We start from the raw sequence: 12,033 nt of genomic DNA on the forward strand, positions 1-12,033 counted from the left end.
GAGAGAGAGAGAGAGAGCATGATGTGCATAACAGTGAGAGAGAGAGACAGAGAGAGAGACAGAGAGAGAGAGAGAGAGAGAGAGAGCATGATGTGCATAACAGTGAGAGAGAGAGAGAGAGAGAGAGACAGAGAGAGAGAGAGACAGAGAGAGAGAGAGAGAGAGAGAGAGAGAGAGAGAGAGAGAGAGAGCATGATGTGCATAACAGTGAGAGAGAGCACAAAGAGAGAGACGGAGAGGGGAAAACACTGCAGTGCTGCTGCAAGGTCATCATGCCTACTGATGCAGACACTAGAGAAGCAAAAAGTGTTTCTCGGTGGAATATGAAGTCATCTCTGCCTCCCAGAACACAAAAAGAACACAAAGTGTATTTTCTCTGAACCTGTGTTGTTATTGTGTGGACTGGATTCTGGTGTTAGTGATCTCATCTCACTGCTGTTCCTGAACGTCAGCATCATACAAAGAAAAATATGACTCAATTGCAAAGTGTAAACAGTGTGAATTTACTGTTCTTGCTGTAGTTCTGATTTGGATAGTAAAGACATCATTCCTCTACAGTACGTGACGTTAGGGCAGTTTATACTGTAACTGTCAAACTAAACCCCATACATTCTCTCTTTATTATAAATACTGGGGTAATCTGTCAGCTGTATGTACAGTAGATAGCCGGCAATATTGTTGGTGCAATGAGTATGGAGATTTATGTTGATTTGCATTCTGATCAACTTCTCTCACATTTTTACCGATCACAAAGAGATCATATGGAATGCCAGAACAGGCCAGCTCCATATATGGAGATGGAGGCATGACCCTATTTGGAGGCGTGACCATATATGGAGGCGTGATGTCCTGCGGTCGCAATAATTACTTTGACATTTGGTGCCCTATACTTAAGGGCCTTGAATTAGTTATGGGTGTGTTTTGGGCGTTACATTGCCATCATGCACCGATAAGGGGGAGGCGTCATTAGGCGTCCTGTGGCACTGAGAACCAGGTTGCGCTTGATGTGAGGCGCAGCTCTATTTCAGTGGTGGAGAGCAGAAGACAATGCTTTTCCAGCGACAAAACCAATGTACTGTGTGCATGAAATGAAAGCATGCAAAAAAATAACATTAATAATTTATGGTAGCAGCATACAATGTGATATGGTGTCAGGAGACTGCAGGGGAAACAGAATCTCTCTGCTCACCCAAACATATGAAATGAGAGGTGTCCGAACACAGTCAGTGCATGGCCGTTACTGCGGTCACAATCACTGTAGCCTAATGTCTCATGGCCAACAGACATCTTTGATTTATTGACTTAATATTCACATGCTAATTCTCAGTATATTATATATTATTAAAGCATGGCAATGCCAGTGTATTAATTGTGCCTACGCAGATAGACAGAGACAGATAAAGAATGGCACAATGACGCTATGGATTCACAACATGTTCTCTTTCCCTTGTGCTCTCACTCTACCTCTCTATACACTTCTTTACACCTGTACCTGGCTGTGAAGGGAAGACATACCGTCCAAACTCTGCACATTAACCATTGTACATTACCTGTTGCTGCTATGTTTCTTATTTAACATTTTGTTGTTTGATGCTTGTACTTGTAAGAGTGATTGAGTGAAAGCAAAAACCCCTTGATTGAAGTTGGATTAAACTGAGTGGTACAAATTGTAGTCTTTTGTATTGTTCTTACTGAACTTTTAATCAATGACCTCTTCCATACAGGAAAGGATTCCAAATAAGCCAGCTGGCTTCTTCCTTTCCCTGCACAGTATTTTTGTTCTTTGATATATATGTATTGTCTATTTTTTATAACTTCTAAATAAATAAACCATAAACCTGAACCTAAATCAAATATTCCTCTCTATCTCTCCCCTACTCCCTCTCCCTCTCTCTCTCCTACGACCTCAACGTTCCTATGTTCATGTTGTACTGAGGTGAGGCTGACGACCTCAACGTTCCTATGTTCATGTTGTACTGAGGCTGACGACCTCAACGTTCCTATGTTCATGTTGTACTGAGGTGAGGCTGACGACCTCAACGTTCCTATGTTCATGTTGTACTGAGTGAGGGTGACGACCTCAACGTTCCTATGTTCATGTTGTACTGAGGTGAGGCTGACGACCTCAACGTTCCTATGTTCATGTTGTACTGAGTGAGGGTGACGACCTCAACGTTCCTATGTTCATGTTGTACTGAGGTGAGGCTGACGACCTCAACGTTCCTATGTTCATGTTGTACTGAGGTGAGGCTGACGACCTCAACGTTCCTATCCTCATGTTGTACTGAGGCTGACGACCTCAACGTTCCTATCCTCATGTTGTACTGAGGATGATGACCTCAACGTTCCTATGTTCATGTTGTACTGAGGCTGACGACCTCAACGTTCCTATGTTCATGTTGTACTGAGGTGAGGCTGACGACCTCAACGTTCCTATGTTCATGTTGTACTCAGGTGAGGCTGACGACCTCAACGTTCCTATGTTCATGTTGTACTGAGGTGAGGCTGACGACCTCAACGTTCCTATCCTCATGTTGTACTCAGGTGAGGCTGACGACCTCAACGTTCCTATCCTCATGTTGTACTGAGGTGAGGCTGACGACCTCAACGTTCCTATCCTCATGTTGTACTGAGGTGAGGCTGACGACCTCAACGTTCCTATCCTCATGTTGTACTGAGGTGAGGCTGACGACCTCAACGTTCCTATGTTCATGTTGTACTGAGGTGAGGCTGACGACCTCAACGTTCCTATCCTCATGTTGTACTGAGGTGAGGCTGACGACCTCAACGTTCCTATGTTCATGTTGTACTCAGGTGAGGCTGACGACCTCAACGTTCCTATGTTCATGTTGTACTGAGGTGAGGCTGACGACCTCAACGTTCCTATCCTCATGTTGTACTGAGGTGAGGCTGACGACCTCAACGTTCCTATGTTCATGTTGTACTGAGGTGAGGCTGACGACCTCAACGTTCCTATGTTCATGTTGTACTGAGGTGAGGCTTGACGACCTCAACGTTCCTATGTTCATGTTGTACTGAGGTGAGGCTGATGACCTCAACGTTCCTATCCTCATGTTGTACTGAGGTGAGGCTTGACGACCTCAACGTTCCTATGTTCATGTTGTACTGTGGTGAGGCTGACGACCTCAACGTTCCTATCCTCATGTTGTACTGAGGTGAGGCTGACGACCTCAACGTTCCTATGTTCATGTTGTACTGTGGTGAGGCTGACGACCTCAACGTTCCTATGTTCATGTTGTACTGAGGTGAGGCTGACGACCTCAACGTTCCTATGTTCATGTTGTACTGTGGTGAGGCTGACGACCTCAACGTTCCTATCCTCATGTTGTACTGAGGTGAGGCTGACGACCTCAACGTTCCTATCCTCATGTTGTACTGAGGTGAGGCTGACGACCTCAACGTTCCTATCCTCATGTTGTACTCAGGTGAGGCTGACGACCTCAACGTTCCTATCCTCATGTTGTACTCAGGTGAGGCTGACGACCTCAACGTTCCTATCCTCATGTTGTACTGAGGTGAGGCTGACGACCTCAACGTTCCTATCCTCATGTTGTACTGAGGTGAGGCTGACGACCTCAACGTTCCTATCCTCATGTTGTACTGAGGTGAGGCTTGACGACCTTACCGTTCCTCCAGCGGTTCAGCTCCGTCTCCAACCTCTGGATGGTTTCCTTCAGGGTCTTGTTCTTCTCCTTCTCCTTCTCAAACTTCCTCTTCCACTGATCTGCAGTCAGCTCCAGGTTGACGGAGGCAGTGTTCCTGATGGTCTTAGCACTGTGTGCACAAGTGTGTGTGGGGTGGGGGGGTGGGGGGGGGGGACAAAAAGGGGAAAAGGGTCAAAGGAGCAGGCACGTGCACACATAGACATCAAAGGGGGCTTAATTCAGCCCCTGCCCTTTTACCCGTCTGTAAAACAACTGCCCTCTCCAGACCATGAATGCAGCATTTACTATTATGAAATAAATGCAAATGCCCCTCCTCTCCTTTCCATGCCATACCCGAGTATTGCTTTTTTAAAACTCTCCTGATCTTGAACGCAGCATTTTGCGTTGAAAGAATTTGTTTAGAAATCCATGTCCTCGCCGCAGTAGCCAACGAGTCGCCCCCGGAAAAGAGCAGATCTACAAGCTCTCAATGCGTTGCAGTGCGACGTATTGAGAGCTTGTAGATCGCTATTTTCTTCCAAAAGTGCCCTCTTCCGAAATGTCAGCCCCTGCCTCTGTAACACTCTCTGTACGTCCCTGGAAAGGAGAGTTATCAGCATACTGTACATACTGTACATCATCTCATTCCGGCCGTTCACAATTTGTGTCCTCACTCTTCCGTCTTCACTTTTCTGTCCTTTTCTGTCAAATCATCGCTATGGGCTGCTCAGTCAATCAAATCATCGCTATGATTTACACAAACACACAAAGCTGGGCATAGGAGGGGGCTAGCACCCCTCAAAAATATTGTCTCTCCAACAACACAGAAATATATGCAAAGGTTAAACAATGTTTTATTTTTTTATTTCTATTTACCGATTAAGGCCACCGCATGCCTGTGGTGCTTACTTTACAATTTTAATAAATAATTCGCTTTGATTGATTCATGCAATGCTCCCCTTCTATTTTAAGTACACCCTTTTAAATGACCTAGTGAAAATAGCTTGTGTCCTTGACATAAATACAGTATGCTGATAATGATGTTGATTAATCTCCACTACAGTGAAACTTGGCAGAACAGTCACTTTCTTAGCAGACGAGGACAACAACCTCTGCAACAACATGCCGACTGTGCTGGATCAGCATTTATAGACCTTACAGGTCCATTTTTACACTAAATGAACACTCAGGATTTTACAGTGCAGACAGCACGCTGAAATTAGTTTACTATTATTATTTAATTATTATTATTATTATTAAGTCCCAGGACAAGACTAACTATGATTGTCCCCTAAGATCCCATGATCGCTGTCGGTAGAATCACAGTCTGCGCTGATCTGCTGCACTGCTGTTTTAAAGCCAGAAGACTCATTGATCTCTGATTGTTTGGATGCCGTTCTGCCGAGTGGGCTGTTTCCAGCCAAGAAGGGGCCAGTCATCCCATTAGTCTGTTACGGTTGAGGTCACTGGGTGAGATCCTGCAGTCTAAGTACAAACACAGCACAATCCTAAGTGTTCCAGGTCCATTTTTGAGTGGTGCAACCACTCCAAGGAACAGCAATGTGACTATGGGACTATGTCCCAATGTTTAGAGTACCAGTAGGGGCAAAAGTGGCGCTGTTGTGCCAGAAACAGAGAGAGAGAGATAGTGTTGCACTGTTGCCTGCTAATTATAGAGCGAGAGAGAGAGAGAGAGAGGCAGGGGGAGAGGGGACAGGGGAGTTGCACCACTCAGTTCACACGGGTGTGCGTGCGTGCGTGCGTGCGTGCGTGCGTGCGTGCGTGCGTGCGTGCGTGCGTGCGTGCGTGCGCGTGTGCACTGTATAGTCCAATTAGTTTTGGATCATAGGCTAACAGGGTCTAGATTCCATATCGTATGTCTCCTCCTCCTTCTAGTGACGTAATGGTACACTGTACACACATACCGTTGTCCAAACATGAGAGTAGACTTGGTCTCTGCATCGTTGTAGCTGGAGGGAGAGCAGCATATAAACATGGTGGTGCGACAGTTCCCTCCCAGAGAATCCTGCAGGATGCGGGTCATCTTGCTGTCACGGTACGGAACATGGGTTTTCTGTAAGATAGAGAGAAGAAAGAGGGAGGCGGGGAGGGGAGGGTAAGGGCGGTTATTGAGGCAGAATAAGAGAAAGCATTACATAGGGAAGGTTGGAAGGAGAGCAGAGAGATAAGGAATAGAAAGTTATGCGAAATCACAGCGAAATAAACCCTTGAGGTGTATTTGATTTTACCAGCATTTCTTACTGACACAGCAATTTTTCAACTATTGCAGCATTTTAAACGGTCTACTATTCAGCTAAATGTAATAGCAGGGGTTCGACAATTTCTAAAACTGTTTCAACAGAAATGCTGGTCTGCAAAAAAGCTGATTGAATGTGCTGCATCCCACCAAGCGTACAGTTGGCAAAGACACACAGGGACTGTTGAGTGGGCAGAAATGAAAGATGGGCTAGCCGCTAGCATCAACAGTCATTAGGAGAACTAGAAAAAAGCGCGTACATTGTAGCAATGACAAATGTAGGCGAGGTAGCCTGTAGATGAAATACATGAGTGTTACAGTATTATAACTGTCTTGACTGTACTGCACTGCATTCCCAATAACTACAGGAGTAATGTGTCTCACCGTTCCCTCTGCCAGGGCAGAGATGACGTTGCCCAGAGCAGACAAAGACTTGTTTATATTCTTAGCTTCATCCAGGACAGATCCTGCAGCGCCAGTCTTACTGACCTGGAAAAGGGAGAGAGAGAATGAGAGACACAGCAAAACAATAAATGAAAAAAAACAAAACAAAAGAAAAAACAGGAAAGCATCCGTGTCATTTTAGATATCTGTGTGATTTTATATTTTTGCGTTTGCTATTCAGAAATAGCAATGCAGCCGTGCTGCATTGCTATTTTTAAGTGTGAGAACTACTGATTTAGAAGGCATTTGTAGGCCTCAGGTCTTAATGGGTTAAAACACTGAATAAAAAAATAAAAATAAAAAAATAAATAAAAATGCCAATTCTATAAATCTCAAAATATCTTCAAATTGTATGGTAACTATTACAGTATTAATTTGTTAACATTGTGGTAAGTTACAGTCGTGCAATTGTGATTACATGGAATGATACTAGCGTGACAATTCAAAAGCATGCCCACTTTAATGCAATACAAGCCATTGTGTAATGTTTCATGTTGTTTTTAGGTCACCACATTTTGCTAATAATGAATTACATCTACGGAATAAAAATGTATAAAAAGCCCGACAGCCTTTAAAAGCGTGTTTTATTATATAACTGAATCTTGTATGAAGAGGGTAGCTAGTGTTTGGTTTACAGCAGGTTATCAGAATACAATGGTCCTCTAATGGTTCGCAAACCTTTTTGTGTCAAGGACCCCCAAATTGACACTAATTAGGCCCACAGACCCCCATTTGAAGAGATAATGCCAGAGAAGATTTTTACGACTCTAGCAGTGATTCTCAACCCGTTTAATTTCAAGGACCCCCAGTTTGACATGCCATACAGACCCATAAGGGTCCATTTGGTTCCAAACTATCATTTATCTGGGGACCCCCTGGAACTCTCTCCCACTTTGGGAACCACTGCTCTAAGTGTACCACATTGCCGTACCTTCTCGCTGCCAGCCAGATCCACCAGGTAGAGTTTTCCGCACAGTTTCTGCTCTGTCTCCACGTGCTCCTGCTTGATGTTGATCAGGAAGATGCTGTGACTGCGAGAGCTGTGCTCGTTCATGTCTGCACAAAGAAGACAGAGGAGGTTCAACCATCAGGCCATGAAAGACATGCATCAAGTACGTTTTAGGATCCATTTTAAGATTTTATTGTTTGTTTTTAAATGGATCGGCGCCAGTTTATGTTTCCGATCTTCTTACACCATATGCTCCATCTAGATCACTGAGGTCAGCTAATCAAATGTTCCTTGTCATCCCTAATAAGGCAAGGTGTGAGTGACGAGGGCACCGAGCCTTTTCACTACCTGTTTTTAAAACACATCTTAAAACTCATTGTTATTCCTTGGCTTTTAAACCGTGATGAATGTTGTATTCCTGACTGTTTAGTTGTATTGTATTATGTTTTTATTACCGTATTGTATTGTGTTTTATTACTGCTTTGCCTAATTGTACACTTTGGTCAACTTTAAATGTGCTTTATAAATAAAGTATGATTGGATTGGAAGTGTCTTTCTATGTTCAACTATGTTGACCAACAAGGGCACCCGGGTGGGGTGGTGCAGGGCAGAGTAATCTAGTAAGCGTAATCTAGCGTTGACTCCCATTGAAACAATGGATTGCGGGAAGCGCTCATTCTATCTCAATGGGATAGTTTCCAATGTTTGGAACTATAGCCCATAGGCACCCGCTTTGCGGCGAGATCAAAGCGTGTCGCCACTCTCTTACTAGATTACTCTGGTGCAGGGGTAAAGCTATTGCCCACCACCGTGGAGATGGGGTTTCTCAAATGCACCACGGTGCATTTGTCCTTATCAGACGCATCATTGTGTGTTATGTATGATTCATTGAACTGATTATCACCCCAAGCTACAGTAGGAGACATTTTCGTTGGTTACTTTTTGTGTTCAAGTGTTTTTATTTTAATTATCTCGGAGCTCTAGAAACTAGTGTGCAGATGTTCTTTTTCTTCCTTGATGTTTGCCATCCAGCACCTGGCCTAAATATAGGCATTGAGATGTGCACACAATCTTCTCTGTGAACTACATACTTAAAAGAGTTTTTGAACCCACACACATCAACTTGTTCTCTAACATACTCAACAACTTTATTTCATTGTTGTGCCCAGCATCTTTAGAGAAATGTGGAACACCCTGCCCTTTACTTGTCTCTTATAGAGATCAATGACTTCCTTTAATGCTTTCAAAATGGCATTGCTGGTGCATCTTACATCTAGCTGTTCTTGTTTTTGATTGTATCTTTTTATTTTGGGTTTCTCTTATTGGGATCATACTTGTTTGGTTGCATTGATTGTCTTATCTCTTGTATTTCTTTTGTATTATTTGTATTTGTATTTTTTCTTCTTAACACTTACACCGCTATCATTTATTGAAAAATTAGGATCTAATTCACGCCAGCATTTTTTAAATTTGAGCTCTTATTTTGAAAATCCGCCATTTCCGGTCCACAACCGGTAGTCCTACGTTAGGAGTTTTCACACAGCTGGATGGGCCTTGTTTACAATGTAAAACCAGGCCGGAGCTCCGGAGAGCTCTAGATTGTCAGCTCTGTGCCGTCAAAGAAACGCTGTTTTGACCAAAAATGCCATCTGGGACAAGGAATAGGAGTTACAGGCGATTGAAAGAAATGGATAGAATGGATGCTTATGGCGACGACGATCTAAGATGGGCGATCCAGTTCTGTGCTAACAACACAGCTAGCTAACCGGCTAACGTGAGTAGCATTTTGGCTCGAGCAATCGAACGCGCTATAAAAGCTCAATTGCCGGAGGCCGTCGGCAATGGCGTTAAGCGTCACTATCAAAAATTAGGCTTCAATTGACTTTAATCGACGGCAATGGCGCTGAAAGTATTAATGAACCTCTAAAAGTTACAATGTGTACTGATGTGGTGGGTTTCTGGAGGTTTTGAGCCTTTGTGTATTGTTGTGTACTGTTTGTGAAGTATGTATTGTTTATTTGTTTCTTATAATAATAATAATAATGAATTGCATTTTTATAGCGCTTTTCCAAGTGCTTTACAATGGTTCATTCATTCATACATTGGGAGGTGAAGCGGCGAACAGTCGACGCCAGCGTTCTCACTTCCCACATTCACACACCGATGGTGGCGAGCTCACACCGACCAACTCATTGGAGGCAATGTAGGGTTCAGTGTCTTGCCCAAGGACACTTCGACATGTGGACAGGAGGAGCCGGGATTCGAAGCGCCGACCCAGGGATCATTGGACAACCTGCTCTACAGCAGCCCTATAATCTTGTTGTATGTTGTGCCTGAAAACGAGTTGCTGCAACTCCAAGGGACTATCCCCTAGTGACATTTCAAATAAATAATGGCCGGGCGCTCCGAAGAACACAATTGGCCGTGTTCGTGGTTAGGGAGTCCGAAGTCTGTCGCTGCATTATCGACTCCTACAGGTTAGTTGCGGACACGGTGCCCGTTCAGCGGAGAGCGGAACTGAGTCGCATACTGTAGCATGTTCCTATACGTCCGCCTGGTGAAACGCCTCACTGTCAAAAATGTATTGTTATACCTGTACAGGGAAGGGAGACGTGTCATTCCTGTACTGATGTTATATTTGTGTTGTTCATGTATTGTTATACCTGTACAGGGAAGGGAGACGTGTCGTTGCATAGTCTTCATTCTATTTCTGCTCTGCTGAGCAATTTAATCTGCTGTGCAAGTCTTTGCATTGTTATATATTGTACAAAGGGTTATTTTGTTCAAAGAACATTTTTCTACATGGTGAAAGATTTCTAGTGTAAGACAACATGTGGTCCATATCTGTGGAACAGGGTCGTGACCGGCAATGTGCCTTGTGGGTTTGATTCCTGCACAGAGCTGCACAGACCTAAATTCAATTTAAATAGCACTTTATCTCGACACCCACCTGGGTGATGCACAGCAGCCATTTTGGGCCAGAACGCTCACCACACATCATCTTTATATGGAGGGGGGAGGGAGGGAGTCACTCACTGAGCCAATTTCTCTGGGGGATAATTAGGTGGCCAGATGGGGAGGCCAGACACTAAGGAACCCTGTACTCTTTGTAATAAGTCCCATGGGATCCCCATGCATCCCACAGGGAGTAGGATAGAGGTTTCACATCTCATCTTATAGAGCAGTGGTTCTCAAATGGACCCCCATAACTGATTGATTGATTGATTGATTGATTGATTGATTGATTGATTGATTGATTGATTGATTGATTGATTGATTGATTGATTGATTTTGTATTAACAGTTTGTAGAATGCGTATACAGTTCAATGAAGGTACAGGTCAATACAAAATCTGCTAAAAGCATAAAACCACTAAGACAGAAAAAGCACTAAAGACTTGTTTACATCAGGGTCCTCCATTTTAAATTCATCAGATTTATAGACTTGTAAAAGGGGATATTTCCTTGAGAGTCCCTGGATCCCACTTTGAGAACCACTGTCTATGCACTATAAGGCAATGACTAATGCAATTATTTTGCCATAGAGCTCATTAAATCCTATCGGACATGAAATAAACGTTGTGCATACAGTGTGCATAACTCAGTTCCTTGAAATAGCTTATAGCACTATAGACTATATGATGTTCTCAGTTCTGTTCTCAGGTTTTTGCAAATCTGCAATGACTGCCTGCAGGTCAATTGAATGAAGTTATCATTTCCTTCATAAGAAGCCATGTACAGTATACCCTACCATACAGATTACATAATATGAAGCCAACTGTCTCTTCACGCATCATTTACAGCTCCAGAACGCTACCATTGGTAACAGAGAGAGATGTTATATAATTAGATGAAGGAAATGGTGGTATGGGTTGTTATAATGGGAGAGGAATTATTATTATTAGGAATTATTTTACTATTATAATTACCGGAATTATTATGATTTGAAAATGTGGCTTTTTAGATTATCGTTTCTCGAGTTCTCGTGAACTCCTTTTCTGTGTTTAAATTGTAAATGCAGTTTCAGTTATGTTGTTCCAGACTGGAGAGACACTTACTGGTCACAGCAACATGGCGGTTGGCTTTGCCTTCATCGATCACATCCATAACCTCATCAGGGCTTGACACAAAACGCTCAGTGCATCCCTGCATCGTGCATAGAGAGGAGAGGAGAGGAGAGGAGAGGAGAGGAGAGGAGAGGAGAGGAGAGGAGAGGAGAGGAGAGGAGAGGAGAGGAGAGGAGGAGGATTATTAATCTTTCATATACTCTCCTAAAATCGGACCTAAACAATCTGTCATCAGTCGTACTCTAATGTGTATTGCGTACTACTGTAATTGTAAGCACAGCTTTAACATACCTTGACATAAGGGACCCTATTCTTATCCTCATGGACAGAGAGGTTGGTCTTCGTTACTAGAAGATACAGAGAAGAAATGTGAGTTTTACACAACATGCCTTATTGAAATGAGTGGTTAAACTGGCATACAGTAGGTTCATTTACTGTCCGACTTACGCTGCATTCACAGGCAAGCGGTACACCAGACGGCAAACCGGACTTCATTTTAGTGGACTGGTAAATGGTAAATGGTAAATGGTAAATGGTAAATGGTGCATTTATATAGCGCCTTTATCCAAGGCGCTTTACATAGATTGTGCATTACATTCACCCATTCACACACACATTCATACACCGATGGCGGCGGAGGCCATGCAAGGTA

The 12,033-nt window shown here is 43.4% G+C and overlaps 1 protein-coding gene across 3 annotated transcripts in view; it reads right to left on the reverse strand.

Moving 5' to 3' along the window:
- kif5aa (kinesin family member 5A, a) overlaps window positions 1–12,033 on the reverse strand; it is a gene marked incomplete at both ends in the record, with an annotated part of 35,404 nt that overhangs the window by 15,231 nt on the left and 8,140 nt on the right. For all 3 annotated transcript variants that reach the window (XM_079492225.1, XM_079492224.1, XM_079492226.1), the window contains 6 exons: window positions 3,647–3,795; window positions 5,591–5,739; window positions 6,307–6,411; window positions 7,298–7,422; window positions 11,373–11,460; window positions 11,673–11,728. In XM_079492225.1, coding sequence (XP_079348351.1) covers window positions 3,647–3,795; window positions 5,591–5,739; window positions 6,307–6,411; window positions 7,298–7,422; window positions 11,373–11,460; window positions 11,673–11,728 — 672 coding nt within the window. The remainder of the gene's footprint in view (window positions 1–3,646; window positions 3,796–5,590; window positions 5,740–6,306; window positions 6,412–7,297; window positions 7,423–11,372; window positions 11,461–11,672; window positions 11,729–12,033) is intronic.

This window comes from Electrona antarctica (genome assembly GCF_951216825.1).
Source record: "Electrona antarctica genome assembly, chromosome: 2".
Taxonomy (NCBI): Eukaryota; Metazoa; Chordata; class Actinopteri; order Myctophiformes; family Myctophidae; genus Electrona; species Electrona antarctica.